This window comes from Syngnathus acus, chromosome 1, assembly GCF_901709675.1.
Source record: "Syngnathus acus chromosome 1, fSynAcu1.2, whole genome shotgun sequence".
Classification (NCBI taxonomy): Eukaryota; Metazoa; Chordata; class Actinopteri; order Syngnathiformes; family Syngnathidae; genus Syngnathus; species Syngnathus acus.
Window position 1 is genome coordinate 3,906,231 of NC_051087.1, and position 22,036 is coordinate 3,928,266.

The 22,036-nt window shown below is 42.7% G+C and overlaps 2 protein-coding genes across 2 annotated transcripts in view; one reads left to right on the plus strand and one right to left on the minus strand.

Moving 5' to 3' along the window:
* LOC119121608 overlaps nt 1-22,036 on the minus strand; it is a 408,423-nt gene that overhangs the window by 131,852 nt on the left and 254,535 nt on the right. The window lies entirely within an intron of this gene.
* Nucleotides 1-22,036, plus strand: part of sdk1b (sidekick cell adhesion molecule 1b) — a 140,154-nt gene that overhangs the window by 100,546 nt on the left and 17,572 nt on the right. Inside the window, exons 16-27 of the mRNA XM_037262328.1 lie at nt 1,299-1,446; nt 6,180-6,320; nt 8,132-8,313; nt 10,160-10,275; nt 11,980-12,175; nt 13,815-13,913; nt 14,731-14,922; nt 17,850-17,971; nt 18,029-18,141; nt 19,195-19,345; nt 20,911-21,145; nt 21,405-21,520. Of these exons, the coding sequence (XP_037118223.1) occupies nt 1,299-1,446; nt 6,180-6,320; nt 8,132-8,313; nt 10,160-10,275; nt 11,980-12,175; nt 13,815-13,913; nt 14,731-14,922; nt 17,850-17,971; nt 18,029-18,141; nt 19,195-19,345; nt 20,911-21,145; nt 21,405-21,520 (1,811 nt within the window). The remainder of the gene's footprint in view (nt 1-1,298; nt 1,447-6,179; nt 6,321-8,131; nt 8,314-10,159; nt 10,276-11,979; nt 12,176-13,814; nt 13,914-14,730; nt 14,923-17,849; nt 17,972-18,028; nt 18,142-19,194; nt 19,346-20,910; nt 21,146-21,404; nt 21,521-22,036) is intronic.

Below are 22,036 nucleotides of genomic sequence, written 5' to 3' on the forward strand. Positions count from 1 at the left end.
AGAGGGATGGAGGAAGAGAATGACAAGATGGCTACACCGACGTCTGCTCTCCTTCTATTTTGTGCACAGACAGGCACTTTCTTTTAAAATAAAACTCCAAAAACTCAAACTCCACGCGTAAACCTGGAGGATGTAACCTTGACGAGCAAGATTGAGGCCTCACTTCACTCCATCCCTGACTCAGAAACACCTCCAGCTCACAAACACGTTAACGACGCGACGCTACGTTACATTGCTAGCTTGGACTTATTCATCATGGAGTATTGGCGAAAATTAAAGGATGGATGGATGGATGGATGGATAGATAGATAGATAGATAGATAGATGGATGGATGGATGGATGGATGGATGGATGGATGGATGGATGGATGGATGGATGGATGGATGGATGGATGGATGGATGGATGGATGGATGGATGGATGGATGGATGGATGGATGGATGGATGGATGGATGGATGGATGGATAGATAGATAGATAGATAGATAGATAGATAGATAGATAGATAGATAGATAGATAGATAGATAGATAGATAGATAGATAGATAGATAGATAGATAGATGGATGGATGGATGGATGGATGGATGGATGGATGGATGGATGGATGGATGGATGGATGGATGGATGGATGGATGGATGGATGGATGGATGGATGGATGGATGGATGGATGGATGGATGGATGGATGGATGGATGGATGGATGGATGGATGGATGGATGGATGGATGGATGGATGGATGGATGGATGGATGGATGGATGGATGGATGGATGGATGGATGGATGGATGGATGGATGGATGGATGGATGGATGATGTTTTTTCTTCTGCTCTTATGTGCATGTAGAAAGCAATATGTAACACAAAAATATATTTTCATCGAAGGAGAAAAGAAGTGTGAAGGGGGGAAATTATAGCAAGCCTGGCGACATTGAGGGATAGACAAAAGTGGTTTTGTTATGTTGTCGCTGTGTGAGTGCACCCACACACATTTATGACACATTAGATGCTCGGGGTGGCTGTTGCTAATGCTCGTATTTATCCATCACACAATTGCTTTCTTGCCTTTGCTTTGTTTGCATACGCTCCCACATTACGCCTGCCATTCACACACGTGGCCACTCAGATGAGAAGGTGCACGTAGACAAAATGGACGTCAATATCTGTGCTCCTTTTATTATTTTGGGTTGTTTTCATTTTGAAATATTGTCACGGTTTATAGCAAAAAGTTTCATCCCTATTGGGTAAAAAAAATAAAAATTCCATTATTTAACCCCCTTTCTCCCTCTTGTGTCCATCCAGACTCTCCATGGAAGGTCTACCTGTCCGAGGTGGACCCCACAGTGACCAACATATCAGTGGGAGGGCTCACCCCTGCCCGGACTTATCAGTTCCGACTTTGCGCTGTCAACCACGTGGGCCGGGGTCAGTACAGCGCCGAGACGCAGCGGTAAGAGTATTTAGTGTTCATTTGTTGTTGTTTTTATCCCCAAGACTCGCTATCGTTTTATTGCGTATTTAGTTGGAAACCTGAGACCAATTTGCTAGCCCTGCTTTCTGTGAAATAGAGTTTTGCTGCAAACTGAATGCCAGTCAGAAAGCAGGATTATAATCATGACTATGCCCATAGAGAGGCCACACAATTTAGTGCATTCAAATGTCAAGGTTTGCTGTTAAAAATCCATTTGCCTTTGTTTGCAGGCCTTTCTGTGATCAGGTCCTTGCTGGAAATGTGCTATGTTATTTCTCAGGGAATTTATTAGCCAGCGGGTGGGGGAAAGTGAGCGGTCTTTTTGTTAAAGTGGGGGAGTGGATTTGGCCTTAAAAGCGGACCCATTGTTGTGCAGGTGTGTGTGGGGGGGTGAAAAGACGGGACACTAACAGCGGCATAGAGGGAGGTGTGGTTTCCAATTGTGCTTCTGAACACACACACACACACAATAGCACAGATGTGGGCATTGACAGATGCCAGATGTCGCTCCTCCAAATATAATCTCAGCAATGGAGCTGCTGCCAATTGTAATGATAGAAAGTGCATTCATTTAACAACCTAAACGAAGTTTAGGTTGAACATATTGTGCTTTTTTTTTCTTCTTCAATTTAAGAGCACACAGGTATACGAATAACATCATCTTGTCGGATCAAAACGTAATCCCACTGAAGCGAACTAAATTCCACTTGAATCGTATCACACTAAGTATAAATTGTGCAGACGTGTCCTTTATTTGTCGATTGCCAATCTTCAGTAGTTTTGTCTTTGCGTGCGTCGGTTCTGTCCGACAGCGGGCCACCTGCTCCTCGGCACAAAGTAGGTTGTTAGAAGCACTGGAGAACAGAATACATTGATCCTCCGCAAATGAGAGACTGGCAGGTGGACAAGTCATCGGTGGTCAGCGTATCAGAGCAGATGGATGCGGCTCTTCATCAGCGTTCGTTCCGTATGTGACCACACGCGCGACGCTTTTAATCTCTTGGACGTCAGCTGGAACCAGGCGACGCACGCGTGCAAGTGGCCAAAAAAAGACACTTGGTGCTCTCGCCTGCAGCTCCAAGCTTGAGGCGTAACCAAATGCCTCATCATCTAGTGGAAAAGTGCCACTGGGATGACAAAAAAAATGATTATTTCATCCTTTCAAACACTTCCGAGGTGGCAGGTGGATTCATTATTTAAACGCTAAGTTTGTCTATCGGGAATTAAAATGGCGGATAAGTTAAACTGATTGCCTTTCAGTGTGTTGTCATTTGCAAGGCGACCGATTGTTAATATGATGTGTTAATTGTTTTTTTTGTCACACTTTTTAGTTGAGATGATTTGTTCAGAGACATTTCATTAACCTTTGAGATCACATCGGGGGATATTTGTCATGATTGTACTCGAACAGCGCATTTGAAATGTCGTGGGATATGGTCAAGTGTCACCTCACACCATTCCTGATGACTTTAGAGCCATATTTGAGATTTTCTATGTCCAAATCTGATGAGTGCAACCTGAGGAACTTCAACGGGGCCGCTGTCATCAGATCACTTCTTAGCGGTGGAGCAGCGTGATCCCTCCTGGCCTCTCGCTTTCTCCTCCAGCATCCAATTTCCTCGAACAGCTTGATCACTTTTCATTTTTGTCCAGCCATTTTTGGCAACCTTTTACTTTTTTGTCCATCATGTCCTTTGCCCTCAATTATTTCATCTTTCACTTGTCTTTCCGCTTTCCTCCTTCTTCTTGTTAACCTCGCTCGGCGTCCAACGCTGCTGACCCCACCTGGCCTTGATAGTGATGATGACTCCCAAAAACGTCGAGGCGGGGGGGGGGTAAAGAAAAAAGAGGGAAGGGGGAGAGCTTGTGGCTTTACTGTAAGCTGCTCAGTTTACATAATCAGTAAGCATATGTGTCAACACACACACACACACACATTTGTCGCTCGGCTTAGGATGCGCCGCAACATCCGTTGGCCTTTTCCCTGGCACGGATTATGACTTGCCACATGTCCCTCTTGAGTGATGATGCTCCGAGCTACTGAGCCATTAGTTTTGTGCTCGCGATATGTGCACTTTTGTTAAAATATGGTAAATTGGAATAATCTGCAATGATAAAATGCAAAGATTTTTTGGGTTTACTTTTATCCCTCCCATTTGCTATGAAAACATTTACACATTATAGATTTAAACACCAAAATATTCCACTAAATCACATCATTTTGTTGAAATTCTGCTAGCTTAATGCTAACAAGCCTGTCTACCATATCCCATGTCCCAACTGTTAACTAGTAGCAGTTTTATGTTGGCATTAAGCTAGAAGAATTTCACCTGGCTACCATGTCCCATGTCACAAATATTAACTAGTAGCAGTTTTACGTTAGCATTAAGCTAATACAAGTTTTTCAAAAGGTAAAGTTGTTTTAAATATAGATGTCAGAGTTTATTGTATTGTTGATGATGATAATGAAACCTGATTGGCAAGATAAGACAAAACAAAAACTATGACAACAACTAACAACAAATCATGATATTAGCTGGGGAATTAGCATAGACACCAGACAGAGTAGCCCCATGGCTTTTGATGGTTGAAGTTTACCATCTGGAAACAAACTAAATGTAATCTTTGACAATCTTTTTTTTTGACTGAAATCGATGATGTAAATTAGCACGCCACCCAAGTACATACACACACACAAGCTGTTGCACCCCAAAGCAAAAAAAACACCTCATGAATTGCCTTCATTCCCGCCCAAATCGTTTAAAAGTAAATATTTCACATCAAGTGGGTTCAACACGGGGACGTTAACTTCGCACAAACATGAATCATAAAGTCCCAGCTGACGACGAGGCCCCAACACTTTCCCGCAAAAATATACATAACAGCGTATGCAGCTTCCGAATAATAACTCTAGCTCATAAGTTGCTCTGAAGGCTGTTTGACACACTTTATCTGTCCCCTGCTATTAAGAAAAAGAGGATGGATTTCTGGAGGAGATGAACATTTTCGTGTGTGTGTGTGCTTGTGTGTAATTCCCCACTCTGCAGGAATTAACACAAGTTTTTTTTGTGTCGTCCTTCACCATTTAATGCCCACACGCTTTCGTGGCACCGAATCCACATTGCGTATCGACTTTTAAATGAAACGCTTGAGTCGACCACAGCTCAAAGGAGGTGGGGAGAAAAAAAAATGGCGATTTATTGGGTGGAAGAAATGAAGGGGAAATGAGGGCAGCGGATATTAAAACGTTGAAAAGTAAGCAGCTGGGGACATGGGGATTGGACAGCGGGGTGTTTGGACATGGGCTAAGCGCTACACCCAAATCTTTCTGACCTCTGATTTGTTGGCTTGTTGGTTATTTTCAATTAGGAAACATCGACCCATCCAATTCCAATACCTCTGGTCCTCATTAGAGTCGCGGGTGAGCTGGAGCCTATCCCAGCGGACTCTGGACAAGAGGCGGTCTATGATTATTGTTTCTTTAGTATTCTACTGAGCATCCAGGACAGAGACCCGTGGACCTGTTTCACGTGTCACGATACAATGAACGGCCGTTTATCCTTTCTGCGATAAACAGACGTTCTCTGTAAAATCTACGATGCAGAGAGGCCATATAGATTTTTTGATAGTTTTACTTCTCCCACAGGCTTTCAACACAAATTTATTCCTAAGCTCCTGCTCTCATTCTCTCCCTGTCAAGAAATGGGAGACTCACTTTGAAGAAATGAAACGAAGACTCTTGCTTAGTATGATGGCTTCGAAATATTTAAGTATCCACGGTACTATATTGATGGTAAATGATGCTTTTCTCGGTGGATGGCGATTGTAAATGGGAAAAAAATCAAGAACGAACAAAACAGATGTCGAAAAACAAGTGAAAGTCATCGCGTTCATCTTAATTTGCGATGGCTATACACTAAACGCGCTTTTGCTGTCTGCCGCCAGGCCATCGAAACACACGAGGCAATCTGCAGTTGGCGCTTGTAAACAGCCGGTGTCAGCGACAACGCTCCCCGGGGATGATGGCTAAAGCACTTCCATCATCATCTGCTGTAGCTGTTGCAGTGATTGTTTGAAGTAAATGAACAATACCGCAAGACAAGGAAAACAAACAAATGAATGGCGTGACACTACAAGGCTGTGACAGTAGAATGCAAAATGGGAGAAATGAGCGCAGAATAGCAAAAGGCTACATGGATGACGTAACGGGATTTGTTGTCATACATTGCAACAGTTTCACAAGGCGCCTGAGAAGGAGAAGCTTTTTGTTGCTACTCCCACTTTCAATTTACGGTCAAACTAAACTTAAAGGAAAAGTGATTTACACATTGTTTAGTTAAGAAACCCATTAGCTTTGCAAAAGTCTGTTTCGCGTAATGCTAATTTATACAGTATGGAAAATTCTATTAACATTAGGAGAGATGGTATGATGATTAGTTTTGGAGCATTATCATGTGCAAAATTGTATTTTTTTTCCTGATTGTACTTATGTACATTATTATAGTGTGTTATTACTTCTTAATGAAGAAAAAATGCAATGGGAAAAAATCATTTCCGATACGAGTGTTTTATGTCCCAAGTTTGGTCATATCCTGAATTGAATTGGAAACAAATTTGTTTTCACTTTATGACATTGCTACAATAATATGGAATATCAAAGTGCTCATCCCTAATTAGCATCGCTGCTCCACTCTGTTTTCACGCTATGTCAGGTTGATGCTGAGAGAAGAAGCGCCAAGTGCCCCCCCGAAGAACATTGTGGCAAGCGGGCGAACAAACCAGTCCATTATGGTCCAGTGGCAGCCTCCTCCAGAATCGCAGCTCAATGGAGTCCTCAGAGGATATATGCTCAGGTACAAAGACTGAACCATTGTGAATGAAGCATACAGTTTTGGTGTGAGACTCTAAATTGTCTATAGGTGTGAATTGAGGTCCATTGTTTTGTTTGTGTACCTCCCTCACCTCTTCAACCCTCTCTATCGTAACTGGAAAAAACAAAACCAATAGTCTGCCAATGTAACCAGCACCCTTTATTAAAGCCCACATTAACTACATGGCCAATTGCATTCTGTAATATATTATATAGTGGCGTCACAGTATGCATTTTTAAAAACTAATCTCCGTTTATGGAAAGCATTATATCACAAGTGCAGGCGAGTGTATTAGTTGCTGTAAAAGTCTTCTACCGAGCCTACACAAATGTATTATTCATGATCGCATGCTTGCAACACACTGGCGTTCATCTAGAAAAAAAAATACACTCCTACAGAGGACAAATTTGAATATAAAATATAAATATTATCACCGCCACATGTTTATATTGTTCAAGGCACAATTATGGTACAACACGTACTCACAATCTGCATAACAGTAACTATGTATGCATCAAAACAAATATACTTCGGAGGCCGAGCATTCCCATTAATTTCCGAATGCAGCCTTTGTTATTATAATAAAGCAATCAGCAGCTTGGGTTTGAACTGTGTTAGTCTAGAACTGAACTGTGCGTGTGTCATGTAAGGTTTTTGACTAACTAAAGTCAAATTACAAACAAAACCACATTTTCACCTGCTGACCACATAGCATGCAATCATTTTGAGTGATTGAACACGTAATTTAGCACTCTTTTTATGTATCATAGTCCAAGATTAGAATCAGTACATGGCTGGAAACATACCTATAATTTGTTAGAGTGAGTGAAAATGCAGTTTAGTTTCTGCAGTGTTATATCAGTCACCATAATTACAGTGGTCATACATGTATGTAACTGTGAGGACCTTAAAACTACTCTTCTATAGCTTGTTCTTGTTCTGAGCAGACACTCACACAAAAAATTACACACATAAAATTACAAATATTTGACATCGCTCGTGACCAGTCCAGGATGTGCCCCAAACTTTCTCATGAGAAAAAGGATGGAGAAGCCCTCTCAAAAAGAGCTTTTTTTTTTTGGCCATCTTCCTCCCTGCTTCGAATGTGTCACACTGTTTGCAATCAAACTGCCCTCCGCTGCCTCCTGCTCATTTGCATATAATTGCAGCTCCTGTTTTTAATCCTTATTCACTGTGTAATCTGCTCCCACTTCACTGAAAGCACAACCTCGGCCGTCTCGTTTCGGCTTCACGGGACACGAGGGGCCGCCCACCTCCTTTCTCACCTCGATTATCCTTTCCTTTTATTTTGCCAGTTTGTCATCTCCTCACTCCCCACCTTCTGTTCTTTCTCTTCTTTCCTCTGCTCCGTTCACCCCCTGCGCCATCCTCCATCCGAGCTGTTTATCTCCCCGCCTGCATAAAAACATCCTGTCAACCTCCAGTGGCGCCCCCAGTGGATGTAACTCTGTTGATGTGTGCGCGCGGGTTGCTCGGGTTGACGCACAGCACGTCCGCCACAGCGCTGAGTCAGCTGTTCAAACAATCTTGTTACATTTTGACGCTGGGTGAAGATACTGACATACAGATTAGTGCTGCTTTTTGCTCCGATGGCAGAGCGATAGCAAAGTGCTAACACGCTACACACGCAACGGTACGCACAAAGAAATTGCAATCTGTGGACCGATATTTCGATTCACTTCCTCTTTAAGAGTCGATAATTAAATTAATAATGATAATAATTAAAATAGTAATATAATGTGACTCATCAATGTGTGTACCTGTGTGTTAAGGTACCGTCTAGCGGGCCTTCCAGGTGACTACCAAGAGAAGAACATCAGCAGTCCGGAGACCAACTACTGTTTGCTAAAGGAGCTGATCATCTGGACCCAGTACCAGATCCAAGTGGCTGCCTATACTGGCGCCGGCCTGGGCGTCTACAGCAGTCCTGTTAACGAATACACACTGCAAGGAGGTCAGAATACAAGATGTCCCATCGGGATGTCCATTTTACCATTTTTAATATTATAAACCATTCTGGCGTTTTCAAATGTTGCACTTTATAGTTTTCCAAGAACTGTTTCAGTGTAACCAAACGACACCGTTTTAAGTTTAAAAACTCAGAATCAGGATTAATTATTTATTTTAATAATAATAATAATTTTAATTTTAAATCAGGATTGAACTATTTTAATTGGGGATGTGTCAAGCATTGACAGAGAAATGCTGTGGTCATAGTACACAGCCCTGAGGGACTCCAGTGCTTATGGTCTTTGTGTCCAAGACCGTCTTCCAAAGCTTTCAGTCTAGCGTTTATTCGTGTTTTTGTGTTAACGCACTTGTTTGTGCTTAGCCCTACCATTGGTCAAGATGTAACGCACCTCTTGCTTGGATTGGCTCCAGCTCACCCGCCATCCTAATGAGGACACGCACCAAATAAAACGGATGGACGCCTAGTGCATATTTACCATAATTGAACGACCACACATCAATGAATTTGTCTTTATGGGAGTTCAGATGCCCTTTTGTCGGAACTTGGCTCCAACGTGACCGTAACTCGGCTTGGTGCTTTTAATTTCCAATCAAAATGCTCTTTGCTCAGAGTCGTAAAAGATGGAGCCACTTAAGCACGTGATGGTTTTTTTTTCCAATTTGTTATGTTTCAAGTATTTTGTAATTAAAAGTGGACGGCAAACCCGCTCGTCACCAAGCGGACAGGTTTATAGACTCCGAAGTGTAGCTCATTAACGTGATTCGGAGGGCGTGGAGGCACTCGATGAGTCACGTTCTGTCTTATGTGAAGCTGACTTGTCTTCTAATAGCATTTCTCTCCTGCTGCTGCTCTCCCGCACTCTGGCATACGTGCATAGTGAGATTTCCCCAGAGGACCGAGTTTACTCTTTTATCAGGAGCTACGAGCTGCCGGGGTTAAGAAGCCGGGCCCCAGGAGTGCACTCAGCATGGCGGGGGGGGGGAGCATCTTTAGCATCAATTAATCTCCGTCTCGCTCCCTCTCTCGCTCTTTCGTAGCTGCCTCTCCACTTTTCCCATTTTTCACCAACGTTTTATTCCAGGGGCTCCCTTATATGATATAAAAAGGGCACTCCCGTCATGCAGCATTATCACTCTCCAACGTCCCCCGTGCATGGACGTAAACCTCTTACTGTGTAATCACCGGAACGTCTGCCCACACGCTCGTGTCGCACGCCGGAACGTCTGACCACTCTGGTCGTAAGACGAAATCTTTCTCTTCAGAACATCTCTCCTAGGCGCTGTGCTTTCAAATTAAACTGATAATAAGACTTAAGAATGAGCTGGCATTTAAATGCTACGACCCTCGGCGCCTCCACTTAATCACTGTCTGCTCAAAACACTTTTCTGTTTTGATCTTAAAAGTTTCCATGCACTTTGCGAATGATTACCATTTTTTTTTTTTTTTTTTTTTGCTTTGCGTCTTGATGGAATAAATGTGTTTGTATTTTTTCATAATAACGGACAAACAAGTGAGTCATTTCTGCTCAGCTCTGGCAGAATGCAAGAACAATCATGGACGTAAAGTAACCATGATTATTTTAGGACGGATATACATTTCCATAGAAGTTTTCTGCGTGTTTTTCTTCTAAAGTGCTCAGGTGATGTGATAAAAAAAAAATTAGAATGCCCAATTTTTTTTCCCTATCCGCAAATTTGAATACCAGCATATATTTGTGCATTGTTTATTCCATTTCTGATTTTCTGATGTGTGTTTCATTTCATCCTGTCCTTTCGTCGAAGCGTCACAGCTAGCTAAATATGGTGCGTGTGTTCTTGTGTGTATGAAGTTCCCACAGCTCCACCGCAGGAAGTGGAAGTAGTCGCGATCAACTCCACCACCATCCGCTTCACGTGGAATCCGCCACCTCAGCAGTTCATCAACGGCATCAACCAGGGTTACAAGGTAAACGCATCACAATGACATCAAAACGGTGACAAGGTAAAACTTTTTTAAAAACCTTCGGAATACGTCGATCCTGATGCTAAAATTTGAAACATTATTAAAAGGCGAAACATTTTAATAATGCAAAGGTCACAAGTATCGCCCCTTTTGGCCTGGATATAATTACACAGCTTATCATTTTGTAATATATTTATAATTTTATAAAGGTTACTTAATATTATATTACGCTCCCTTGGACTTTTTTTTTCCCACATTCATTCAGATAAGACCATAAAAAAACTTTCTACCTGTTAGTCACACGTCGCATTTCGGCGATGTAAAAAGCAGGGATGGGATGGCGTGTGTTTTTTAGCCTTTTAAAAGTGAACTTGGCCCCTTAAAAATGGCAAAGCTGTGATTTATGCCCAGCTTGTGATGAGCACTCTTCAGTGAATTCAACTCGCCTCGTGTCTGCGGTCCACATCCAACATGTAACTATAGCAACCGTGTGACCGATCCCTTTTGGCACCCTTTGAAAAAAAAAAAAACTGGCACGGGAGGGAGAGGTTGTTTGAAGACTTCCATCAGATGCTCAGGATGCCAAATCAGCATTCTTTTACCGTGCCCAAAATGTACTACGGCGATAATAAACGACAATAGAAGCCCTTATCTCGCCACGGCAGGCCTAGGCTGCAGTGCGGCACCCTGAGGCGTGGAATAAAAACGGCCACAAGAAAGTGTCCGGGTGTCGCTCGCGTTCTCCCCAAATGGAGGTCAGTGGCACGTTCAAGTTGTTGATCGGAGCTTTTGCCGCCGAGTCGCAATTAAGACTGCCGAATCGTTTCAACAGGGAAAAATTGATTTGATATGCGAGTAAATGGAGCTTGGTCTCGGGATAAATCAAACTCCTAAATCAAGGTATGATTATTATTTGATTACTTTTGGAATTCCAACAGCCCATTTGCAGATGACGCTATCAAGCAGCCTAATCCTAACTCTATTCATCAAATAAATCGACACATTCGGATTAACGTTGTCGACGCGCTGCCGGCTGTGGACACGGTTGCTCGTAATTAATAATTTGGCTTTCAAAGGGATTCCTTAACAAAAATCCCTGCTGCAATAAAATGGAATCTAATGGAGCCCAGTCTATCCCGGGGGGGAATGTGCAATGTGTGTTCATTATTGATATTATGTGCCAGTTTTGCCTTATCAACAGTTTGTTCGTGTAATCGTTGATCGTTCAACACCTGAAAAATATAATTAGGATATCTTGACACGCTGTGAGTACAATACATCTCGCCTCAGAAGCGATTAGTCACTGCTGTTAGTACTATGACAAATGTAAATGTGCACCTGGTAGAAATATAGCATTAATGCATCATTTAGATTTTCATTAGAATGCTATTTTCACACGGAGGGGGGGGGGCGGTGTTGGAACCGCCCGTCCGTCTGCTCATTCATTGTCGGTGGGCGGGCAAGTAGAGAGATGCCATTTGATAGATGAAGCAGTGAATGGTTTGAGATCCTGTGAAACTGCCGCAAATTTATTAAGGAGAACGAGCCGGCAAGACGTTCGCTGTCGTCAAAAACTGACTGCGAAGTCAGTTTCTCCTTTTGCCCGAATAAGGAAAATGGATGAATGGACCATCTCAGGAGAATTCATATGCCGATGGCAGTCGAGATGAACTTTAAATATTAACGTTCTCACTTTACCAACTGTAGCTGCTGGTCTGGCCCGAACAAGCTCCGGAGGATGTCACCGTGGTAACCATCACCCCGGATTACCCCAGCTCGCGTCACACGGGCCTGGTCGGTGCACTGAAGAAATTCACCTGGTACTTTGCCTCTATCCTGTGCTTCACAACACCTGGAGACGGCCCACGCAGCCCACCCACCATGCTCCAAACACATGAGGACAGTGAGTATACACACACATTAATGGGAATGAAGTACCGGTTCAGTAAAAAAAAACACTCTTCTTATTAATAATGCAAATGTTTTGCTTCTTTGCCACAAGATGGCGCTTCATTTATTCCATGCATTTCACTTGCTCATGCTGACATACAGTAAGTTTGCAAAACACAGGTTTGTTTTTCTTGCTGTAGGCTGAGTGATGAGGTTTAAAAAAAATCCATGTCATTATGGATCCGTGGCCCCGACAAGCCACAAGACGGCACAAAAGCTTTTTTATATTAGACATGGCTTTGTCTTGAACAGAGCAACAGCAAATACGAGAGAATATATTCCCCAAAAATATCTTGTTCACACTTACTAACTCCATTTCTTAAGTTCAAATTCTTGAGGGTTAGCTTTTAAATTTCACACAAAGCTCCCGATCAAATTTAAATAATCAAATTTCAAAAAACTATTTTGTGGCCACGGTACAAATAAACCACCCCAAAAATGTCTTCCAGATTGCACACTTGGAAGCAAATTGAATTGAACATGCTAAAACCCATTTAACATATTCAGGTGTTTCTATCTGTCCAGTCTCATTAAATCAGCTTTTAATTTCATCATATTACCGTTTGGTCCTGTGGATCCAGGGGAAATTGCAGACTTGGATCAAACTTTGCCTGCTAAGTCATAGTGATTTTGCAAATAGCAAATATTTAAGTCTGGCCAGAGGTCTGGTCACTTCTTTTAATCATTTTCCACTCTTTATTGTATACAAGGAACATTTCATTTTCTATTCACAGTCAATTCAGGCAAGACGTTTTATTTATATTGCTCAAAGCCACTACTTGTGTGTATTGCCAGCATTTTTGTCAACATTTTAAGCCATTTCAAAAGCAAAGGAAATCAGTGATTTCACTTCCAAGCATCGTCAAGGAACAGATTAAACTCAAATTTTAAGGCGGCACTGTATACAATTGTATTTAAGTAGAGTACGCGCACGGCCACACTGTCAAAGTAAACACAATGGCCAATGGCCGACAGACAAGCCATTATGAGCATGCAGCAATTATTGAGTGGGAGACTGGCTATGAGGAGCCATGCACACACACACACACACACGCAAAAGCCTAAACACACACACACATGCGTGCACATAATCGTTGACGGGCATTGATCGGGTGCTGGGCGTGTTGCAGGGTTAACGGTGGGTGTAATTCTTGCTTGATGATGGCTTTGTGTGTGTGTATGTTTGTGTGTATTTGTGTGTATGTGTGTGTGTGTGTTATTGAATGTCTCAGCTGAATAGCTTAATCGCTCTGCTGGGAGAGGAGCTTAGAGAGCCATAGATGAGATGAAATATGGCCGGCACGCATGGACAAGCGTGTGTGGGTGTGGGTGTGTGTGAGCGCAACAGTGGTCAATAGCAGCATGATTGGTTGGCAGCGTGATAATAGCATGTGCAGACACACTCCACAACTCCGTGTTTTGTTCTTCTCGCTACTCGACTGTAATATTCACAGACGTTCTGACTTTAGAAAGATTTTTCCAAAAATATTTGTCAAAGAGCACGGCTTGAAGTTGGGGTACTTCATCAGTAGCTTGTATTCTATCCAAATATGCCCAACAACATGGAATGTTTTTTTTTTGGTGTTTTACAGCACCTGGGCCAGTCCGCCATTTGAGTTTCACCAAAATCTTGGACACGTCTGTGCAAGTCAGCTGGGCGGAGCCTGAAGAAAAGAACGGCATTGTTACCGGTAAGTTCACCCTGTTTGCCCTCATTTTGCGTGAGCGATTCGTCATCCTGCTAATCTCCACTCTGTGCAACTTGTCTTTTCATATTAGCTCCAGCACGGATCTTGCACCACACACACACACTTTCTTGCGTGCACTTTCTCATGGTCAAAACGCACATCCTTGTCTTTATGGTGCAGATATGAGCATATTTTGGTTACTTTATTGATGCCGACCAGATGTGTTGACACTGGAATGAAGCGGCACGTTATCTTTATCGCTCAGTGCAGACGGTGTTTTGTAAACTCCGTTTTATAGGCCACCACTTCCCTTTGGCGGAGATGGCGCAACAAACTTAGATACCTGTCAAAATCCCCCAGCGCAGAGCACGCTTTGTAACGGTTGGCCACACTGGCTGGAATGGCGGGAAAATTCCACTTCCCTTCATTCGCCTACAGCACTAAGTCCACGGTGAAACAACACCAAGCTGAGGTGGCTCTCAGTATTTGTCTTAGCTGCACAGCAGAGTGTGAGAGGACCTAGTCAATCCGTATTTCTTCTTTTATCCTCTACCTGCTTTTCATCCTGCGCCCGGTGAGCAGAGGGACTCATGAGGGACCGCGCAAATTCCCTCCTGGGCTTCACACAAACACAGGAAGATGGCTTTCACACACACGTTTGAAGTTGCCAGAGTGGAATGTATGACTGTGATGGGACAGATGGAAATTCATCATTTTTTATTTATTTATTTATTTTTATTTATTTTTTAAAATTTTATTTTATTTTATTGCCCGGCACAATATACAAGCACCTCTTTAATCACGGCATGCCCACCCCCAGGCTATACGCTGTGGTGGGAGGTGTTTGGCGTGCAGTCCAGGCGTGAAGAACGAGCTCTGTCCAACTCTACGCTGCAGTACCAACTCACGGGCCTCACCTCCACCACCACCTACACGTTGAAGGTGGCCGCGCTCACCGCTGCCGGACGGGGCGTGGTCACGTCGGCCAATATCTCCACGGGCGTCCCTCCAGGTATGACAGACTGTCTTGAATGCAGGCTATTTCTTTTTTTTGTTTTACTTTAACCAATCATGACACTGAGTTTCTTATTATTTTGTATTTAAATGATGGATTTTCAATAGTAAGTAATATCCACTTCACCCAAAATAGCATAATCAGGCCCACTTTATTAGTTGATAATTTGGCGTCTGTCTTCATGTCCTTATACACGGGCCAATTCTCAGTAGTGCCTGACTGCGCATGAATAATCCGTCTGAGTCAGACCAACACGCAGAATTTGTGATTTGCTGCATCTGAACTCTGCCTGCTGAGTGAGCGTGATTGCACTTGTTCAGATCATCAGCAGTCATTCAGACTGACTTGAAATGTCTGTGCTCGGTCTGACAAGAGGTCATCAAAAAAGCCCCCCCGCCCAATAAAAAAAAAAAGAAAATTGGCGAAAAGTATAATGAGCCAGAGCAAAACTTGTCCTAAAGCCAGGAAGACTTAAGAAGGAGCTAGAGGAGTGTAAAAGCAGGATTTGTGTGCGCGTGTGACACTTTCCAATGACTAATTCATGAATAAAAGCAGGAAGAGTGAGAACAAGATGAATGCAGACAGTTCTTAGATTCACAGGATATTCATTAATTCATGAAAGCAAAACTAGTCAAAGAAAGACAGAGGCCAAAGGATTAAAGATTCTCAAACGGAACAAAAGAATGAACAGAGAGACTTGGGATTCCCGCTTTCTTATCTTGTATCTCTATTCATGTATTCATGAAGTTCACTGCATTTGATCATTCATCACAGCCAGCCGCCTGATGTCAACATCATCATCGCCATACCGGCTTACAGTTGTCCTTTAGTCGCACACGTGCACACGATACACAAAGAATTTGTGTGTGTGGATATTTTGCCTTTTATTCCTAGATATATATAAAGAATAACGCGGCTGCAGAATTGTACGGATTACAGCTGATCACAAGAGACCACTTAGAGCATCTACAAATATCAAATAGTTTTTTTCCCCCCCACGCCTTGCCGACTGACATTTTATTAACAGAAACAAGCTTGTACATATATTGCCAATGTTCCGCCTGCCAGGCCTGTTTCCAGCAGCTGTCAGGGAAGACGTTTTTTAATATTTTATTATATTTTTAATATTTCCTTCGAGGTGTGCAAATTAAAAAGGGTATCACTGATGTGTAATGTATTCCAGATCATAACTGGTAAAAAAAAATAATTGCTCTGTATGCCATTGAAGGAAATAAACCATGCAATTATATAATCGCTGCAAATTGTCTCACACATTGCATTCACTAGCCATAACATTAGGTGCGTCTGCATTTAATGATAACCCATAAAAGTTCTGTAATGATGTTTTGCAAGAGATGCAGTCATTTAACAATATCTGCGTCATCATAATAATAAGAATTATTATTAATATTATTATTATTTTTTGGTTACATTAATAATGCAGTTAGGTAAGTATCCGGTGGTTATTAAAAGTCTTCACACCCCTTGTTTTTTGAGGTAACGAAAAATGACAGCAAGATTAGAAATTTTGAAACATTTTCAATCATTAATGCAGCCAATTTGGGAGTCAGCTCGCACACCTGCCAGCTTTTAAAGTGCCTCTGATTCACCCCGAATCAAATGAGCGCTTTGCACAAAACCTTCAAAAAGCTTCAAAGCAAACTAACGTCAGGAAAAGCCTACCAGAACATCAGAACTTTATATGATGCTAATTGGAGGTGCTTTACTATAGTTGTGAGTGTGTGCTGATTCCAATCAAAGGAGTTTGGTTAATTGTGAGGACAGCCTTATCCCAGTTATAGGAGGGTGTGCACACTTATGCAACAGCATTGTTCCATTTCTTTTTACTTTCCCTATGAAGCAGATTTTTAAAATTCTAGTATTATGTCGCAAGTGTCACATTATCGGCGGAGAAAATTTTGAAATGGTTTCGCTTCGCATAAAAACCTGACATTTGTACAGGGGTGTGCAGACTTTTTATATCCGCGTAGTTGTGTACTTTACATACATAAATCTAGTACATGGTGTAAAAGAAAAGCTATGACAAAGCAGAGGCTTTCTCCTGGCTGCCCACAACACATTGAGCTCGCTGACAGTTCCCCTTCATCCGTTATTGCCGCGGGGATGGAGCAATTAACGAGGGTCAAACGTGATTAACGAGGCTCGCCGCCCGCACTTGTCTGGCCTCGATGAACGTACATTGCACCGCACATTTGATTCATCGCTAACCGCCAGACATTAATCTTCTTTGCATCGGATCGTCACGCCATATAGTTCATAGCAAACTTTGGGCGGCTTGACTTCAGTTTCAAGTCGGCGTTTCCCCAAACCTGCATGGTAAGCATTTGCAACCCGACCTGTGTGCGTTCAGACAAGACTTTCGAAAAGTAGCATTTTACCTCTCTTCTAAATAACCACTACCGAGATTATATGAGCGAATAAAATGTTCAAGCCTTTACCGCTTTCTGACCACTGTAGTTCCTATTTACATATAGAGAGCACAAGACAAAATAAGCTATCTTGAGGGAGCTGGTGGAGGCACCTTTGTAATTTTATATTCAGGTAGAAACATAAAAAATAATCCTCCCCGTGGCTCGGAAACAAGAGATTATTCATATTCTACATCACACATCAGGTGATTGACATCCTGCCGAGATTGTTCCATTTTACCGAAGCCTTGCTTCTTTTTTAATTTACCATTGAACAAATTGGTTTTCCATGGAGCCATACTCACGTTATTATCACAAGTCCCCAACCCGGCGGCTATATCGAGTTACACTACGTGTTTCTACTCCCTTTAATTTACTACTCGTTCTCCTAAAATTTCAGTTTGCGCTAAATAAACGAGAACCCTAATATACGTGTATCTGTACAAGATTAAGTGTTTCTCCTTTCCATCCATATGAACTTTCTGTGTGTTCCAGAACTTCCTGGCGCTCCCTCCAACTTGGTCATCTCCAACATCAGCCCTCGGACCGTGACCCTGCGCTTCCGACTCGGTTCTGACGGCAAGACGGCCATCTCGCGATGGATCGTTGAAGGCCAGGTGGGTTTGCGCCTTTCCGCACCTGACGATCCTTGACGAAATCCTCGCTGCTCACAGGTGGTGAAGGAGGACGGCGCCGAGGACGCCTGGAGGGTTGTTTACCAGCTGGACAACCAGGCGGGCGTTGACAGTTTGGAGATCCCCAACCTCACTCCCTTCACTCAGTATAGGTAAACGGCAAACACACCATCTCATTTATGAACACACACAAACACACACAAACGTCGCCTCTCTTCCAAATGTTACTCTCTGGCAGTTTTTGCTGTATTGCAAGCCTAAAGTGAAGTCAGATAAATCACACAGACAGTTCCAGATGAGGCTTTTTTTGTTTTTGTTTGTCAGCACCTTCACAGCTACAGCATGCAGATCCTCATTACCCTCCCCAAATGGCGCAGTGGAAGAAAGAAGGCGGGCAAGGTAGAGAGAAAGGGATGAGGAAAGGGAGAAGAAAAGTCATTAGAGTGTGGACAGAGTAGTGAGGAGGAAAAGCAGAAAGCCACGACACTTGGCCAACTCCAATTTGTTCTGCTTTTATTTTATTTTTTTCTCGTAGGAAATCACGGAAATGGAAATAATCTGTCAAACTGTCAACGTCCATGCCTGACGTTTGTTAACTTACAGGCAATGCTTTAAGATATGTTTTAACATTTGTAACTGTCATGCGAGTGTAAAACTATGTTGATAAGTTCATATGAAGACGTGAACGTAATTGGACAGTCATTCAATAACAGTCAACTTCAATAACAAGTGTAATAATGAAAAGAAATCTAGACGGGTAGCACTGGCGGAGCTAGAGGGGGGGTCCGCCGGGGCACTGCCTCCCCCAATTGGGTGTCTTTTCAAGGAATTTCTTTTCCACATTTCTCCTCGTTCCCTTTCGGGAACATAGAGTGAATGTTTATCAGTGTTTTCTGATAACTTAAACATTTTTTTTGTTTTGCGTATCCCCTGAGATACAACACTTTGTATCTTCACGTTCAAAGGTAGTGACATCATTGCACCCTCACCCTTTTTTTTTTTTGCCATATCTTCTGCCTGTGAAGGTGTGATGTATGTGAATTTCTCACTCCCCGATTAACACCATCAGGTGGATAACAAAAAAAAATCCAAAAATCTGACGGCAAGGCTCGTTCTAAAAATTCCACAAACTCTTAGCAACAACACTTTCTTGTATTTCCCACCTGCCGAATGACCTTTCTTGTTGTTTCGTGCTCTCTCCGCAGGTTTCGGATGCAGCAGGTGAACATCGTGGGCTCCAGTCCCCTTAGCAGCCCCTCCAGGCTGATCCAAACCTTACAGGCGGCCCCTGACACGCACCCGTCCAACCTCACCGTGTTGTCTCCGACACAGAGCGCCCTTTGCTTCAGGTGGAAGGTACTTGCATACAAACTACTTTGCTTGATAGGGAATCATCCGTGCGGCGCTCAGGCTCTTATCCGTGTTTGCTCATTAGCATTCGTGCCGCGGTGAAGGCACTCGCACGCCGTACCTAATTAGAAGCACACATACTTGAAATGTACTTAAGGACAGAAGTAACAAGAAAGAAACAGACACCAATAGCATTTCTTTTCAAAGCTGTAATGCAATTAAACAGCCAACCAATAACATTTACCGTCATAGTAACAGAAGATACCTTTCTGGGATAATTAGGTCAAAGGTTTTTGGTGGGGGCGGTAAGGATTAGGGATATCTTGCTTCCAGAAGTGTGTTGCATCATCCTCGTTAGATCCCCGGGTTCACATTCCTCCATGCCGCTGCTGTCCCTGGTTTTTCTGGCTAATAAATCCCCAAGGGCTCAGCCGTGCTTGACTTTAACGTCTTTTCTTTTTATGTCATGTCGTATTCCATGGAGGTTGGAAAAAGGACAAAGTAAACAATAAAAAGTACATATATCTGTTTTGAAACAGTAAAAAAATAAAAAATACTGAAGTGAAGTACCTGAAAAATCGACTCAAAAAAGAGTAAACAAAATACTTTGTTAATCTAGACGATTATAGATGGCAGGTAAAAATCGACTTAAATACAGTGATGAATTTTTGAATTGACTTTTTATTTTTCTCACTTCTTCAGGCAGAGTATTTTGTTACTTCCCACTGTTTTTTTCTTATTGGTGCAAACAACATTGTCATCATATCCTTACAGTATGCCCCCCCCCTCCCGTCTCTCGCTAACAGCTCAAACATGTGAAGCGGAGAAATTTTCCATTTAAGGAATGGGAACGAGAGCATCGCCCTGTCAAATCAAATTTTGACAGCATGCACGCTACCTGTGCGGCATAGCAATATTTCTTTTTAACCAGCATGCTAGCGCAAAACCTCCTCAGCTATCCGAAGCTGTCTCCACAGAGTAGAGAAGCATTACGAGTGTTGTTATTGCATAGAGAAAGAAATAAAAGTCAAATTTGATGTCAACCGTGCAATAATAAGCAGTGGCCGATGCCCGCTATATTTATCCGTGGCCGTGGAAGCTCTTTTACACGGCGAATGGATGGTAATAAATAATGACACGGTGGAGAAATTGAGGTGACAAAGCATAAAGGGTAAAGGGGCATGCGGGGTGACGATGACAGGAAATGAGAGCGGAAACGAGGATGACGATGATGACAAAAACCATGATGAAGGGTGAACGGGACACGGGAGTGGAGGGCGATTGGGAGATGGGATGCCAAAGTGGACAAGATTGTAAAAGGGTTTTTAAGATCTACTTAAGATTGCCGCACCATCTGTGTCATTCAAATGACCATGGTAAAAAAAAAAATAATGCGTCTCTTAATGTGTCCTTTCCTTGACATGACATTGTGGGACTGTCAGCTTATAAAAAAAAAAAAAAAAGTGTCATTCAAAAAAAAAAAAAATTCAGACAATGGTATGATTTCGCAGGTATTTAAGCTAAAACGGCAACCTGTAGTCATAAACATCTCTCCCCTCAATGACCTCCAGCCTCTCCCCGAGTCCGAGTACAACGGCAGCCCGGAGACGGTGGGCTACCGGCTTCGCGTGCGCAGAACAGACGGCCTGGCTGAGGATCGGACTGTGGAGGTAGAGGGGGTCACGGGTGAGGTCACCGTCGAGGGCCTGGACCCATGGACGCACTACCGGACCCGGATACAAGCCTATAACTCCATTGGACCTGGCCCGTGGAGTGACGGAGTCTCCGCTCGCACGGCTGAATCTGGTGAGTAGAAAAAATATATATATATATTTATTTATTTATTTACTTTTAAATTCCAGAAGAAATGTATCGAGCAGCAATGTGGCCATTGTTGCACTATTCTGTATTGTAAGAAGACACAATGGGTGCTATCAATCTTCGTACTTCCTGACTTTGCTTTACTTCTCTGTCACGAAGGAAGGATGGTGGAGGTGATTCAGATAAAAGACCAGATTGATTGCGAGTGCAAAGTAACACTGACTCAAATGTGTGTCTCCCACAGTCCCATCAGGATCTCCCGTCAACGTGACTGCCGATGCCGTGAGTTCCACCAAGATTCTGCTCACGTGGTCTCCTGTCCCTCAGGAGAGGCGGAATGGGGCAATCCTCGGTTACAAGGTACGCATAACACATTTTACGCAAACACCATTAACACCCAACCCAAACTTTCGCACATTTGCAAAAAAAAAAAAAAAAAAGGCCAGACATGATGTAATGTCTGGTAACTGCAGTATTATCTAAAGATAACTCCAAGCTCCTGCATCTTTGACTAACTAATTGCATGCTTTCATCTTATAATACTTTTTTATTAGGTTTGTTACTTTGTTTCCTCTCTCTAGTTCCAACTGAATAAATAATAGACACTTTTTTTTTTTAATGCTGTGGAATGCCACAAAATGGCACCCCAAAGTGAGCACTACTTTCACTGTGGACTTTTATTTTTCGTCTATACGGCTATCTCCACAATTGACTCTTTGCACCAATCATCTTCACTTCCTTTATCGTTCACCTTTGAGGCAAAAGGCTTTTTCAGTTTAAAATGTTTAATTGTTGAGTCTGTCTATTTTTATGCTCTGGCGGGTGTGCCCTCCTCCTCCCCTCAGGTGCTCAACGGCAGGATAATGCCGTCGTAGC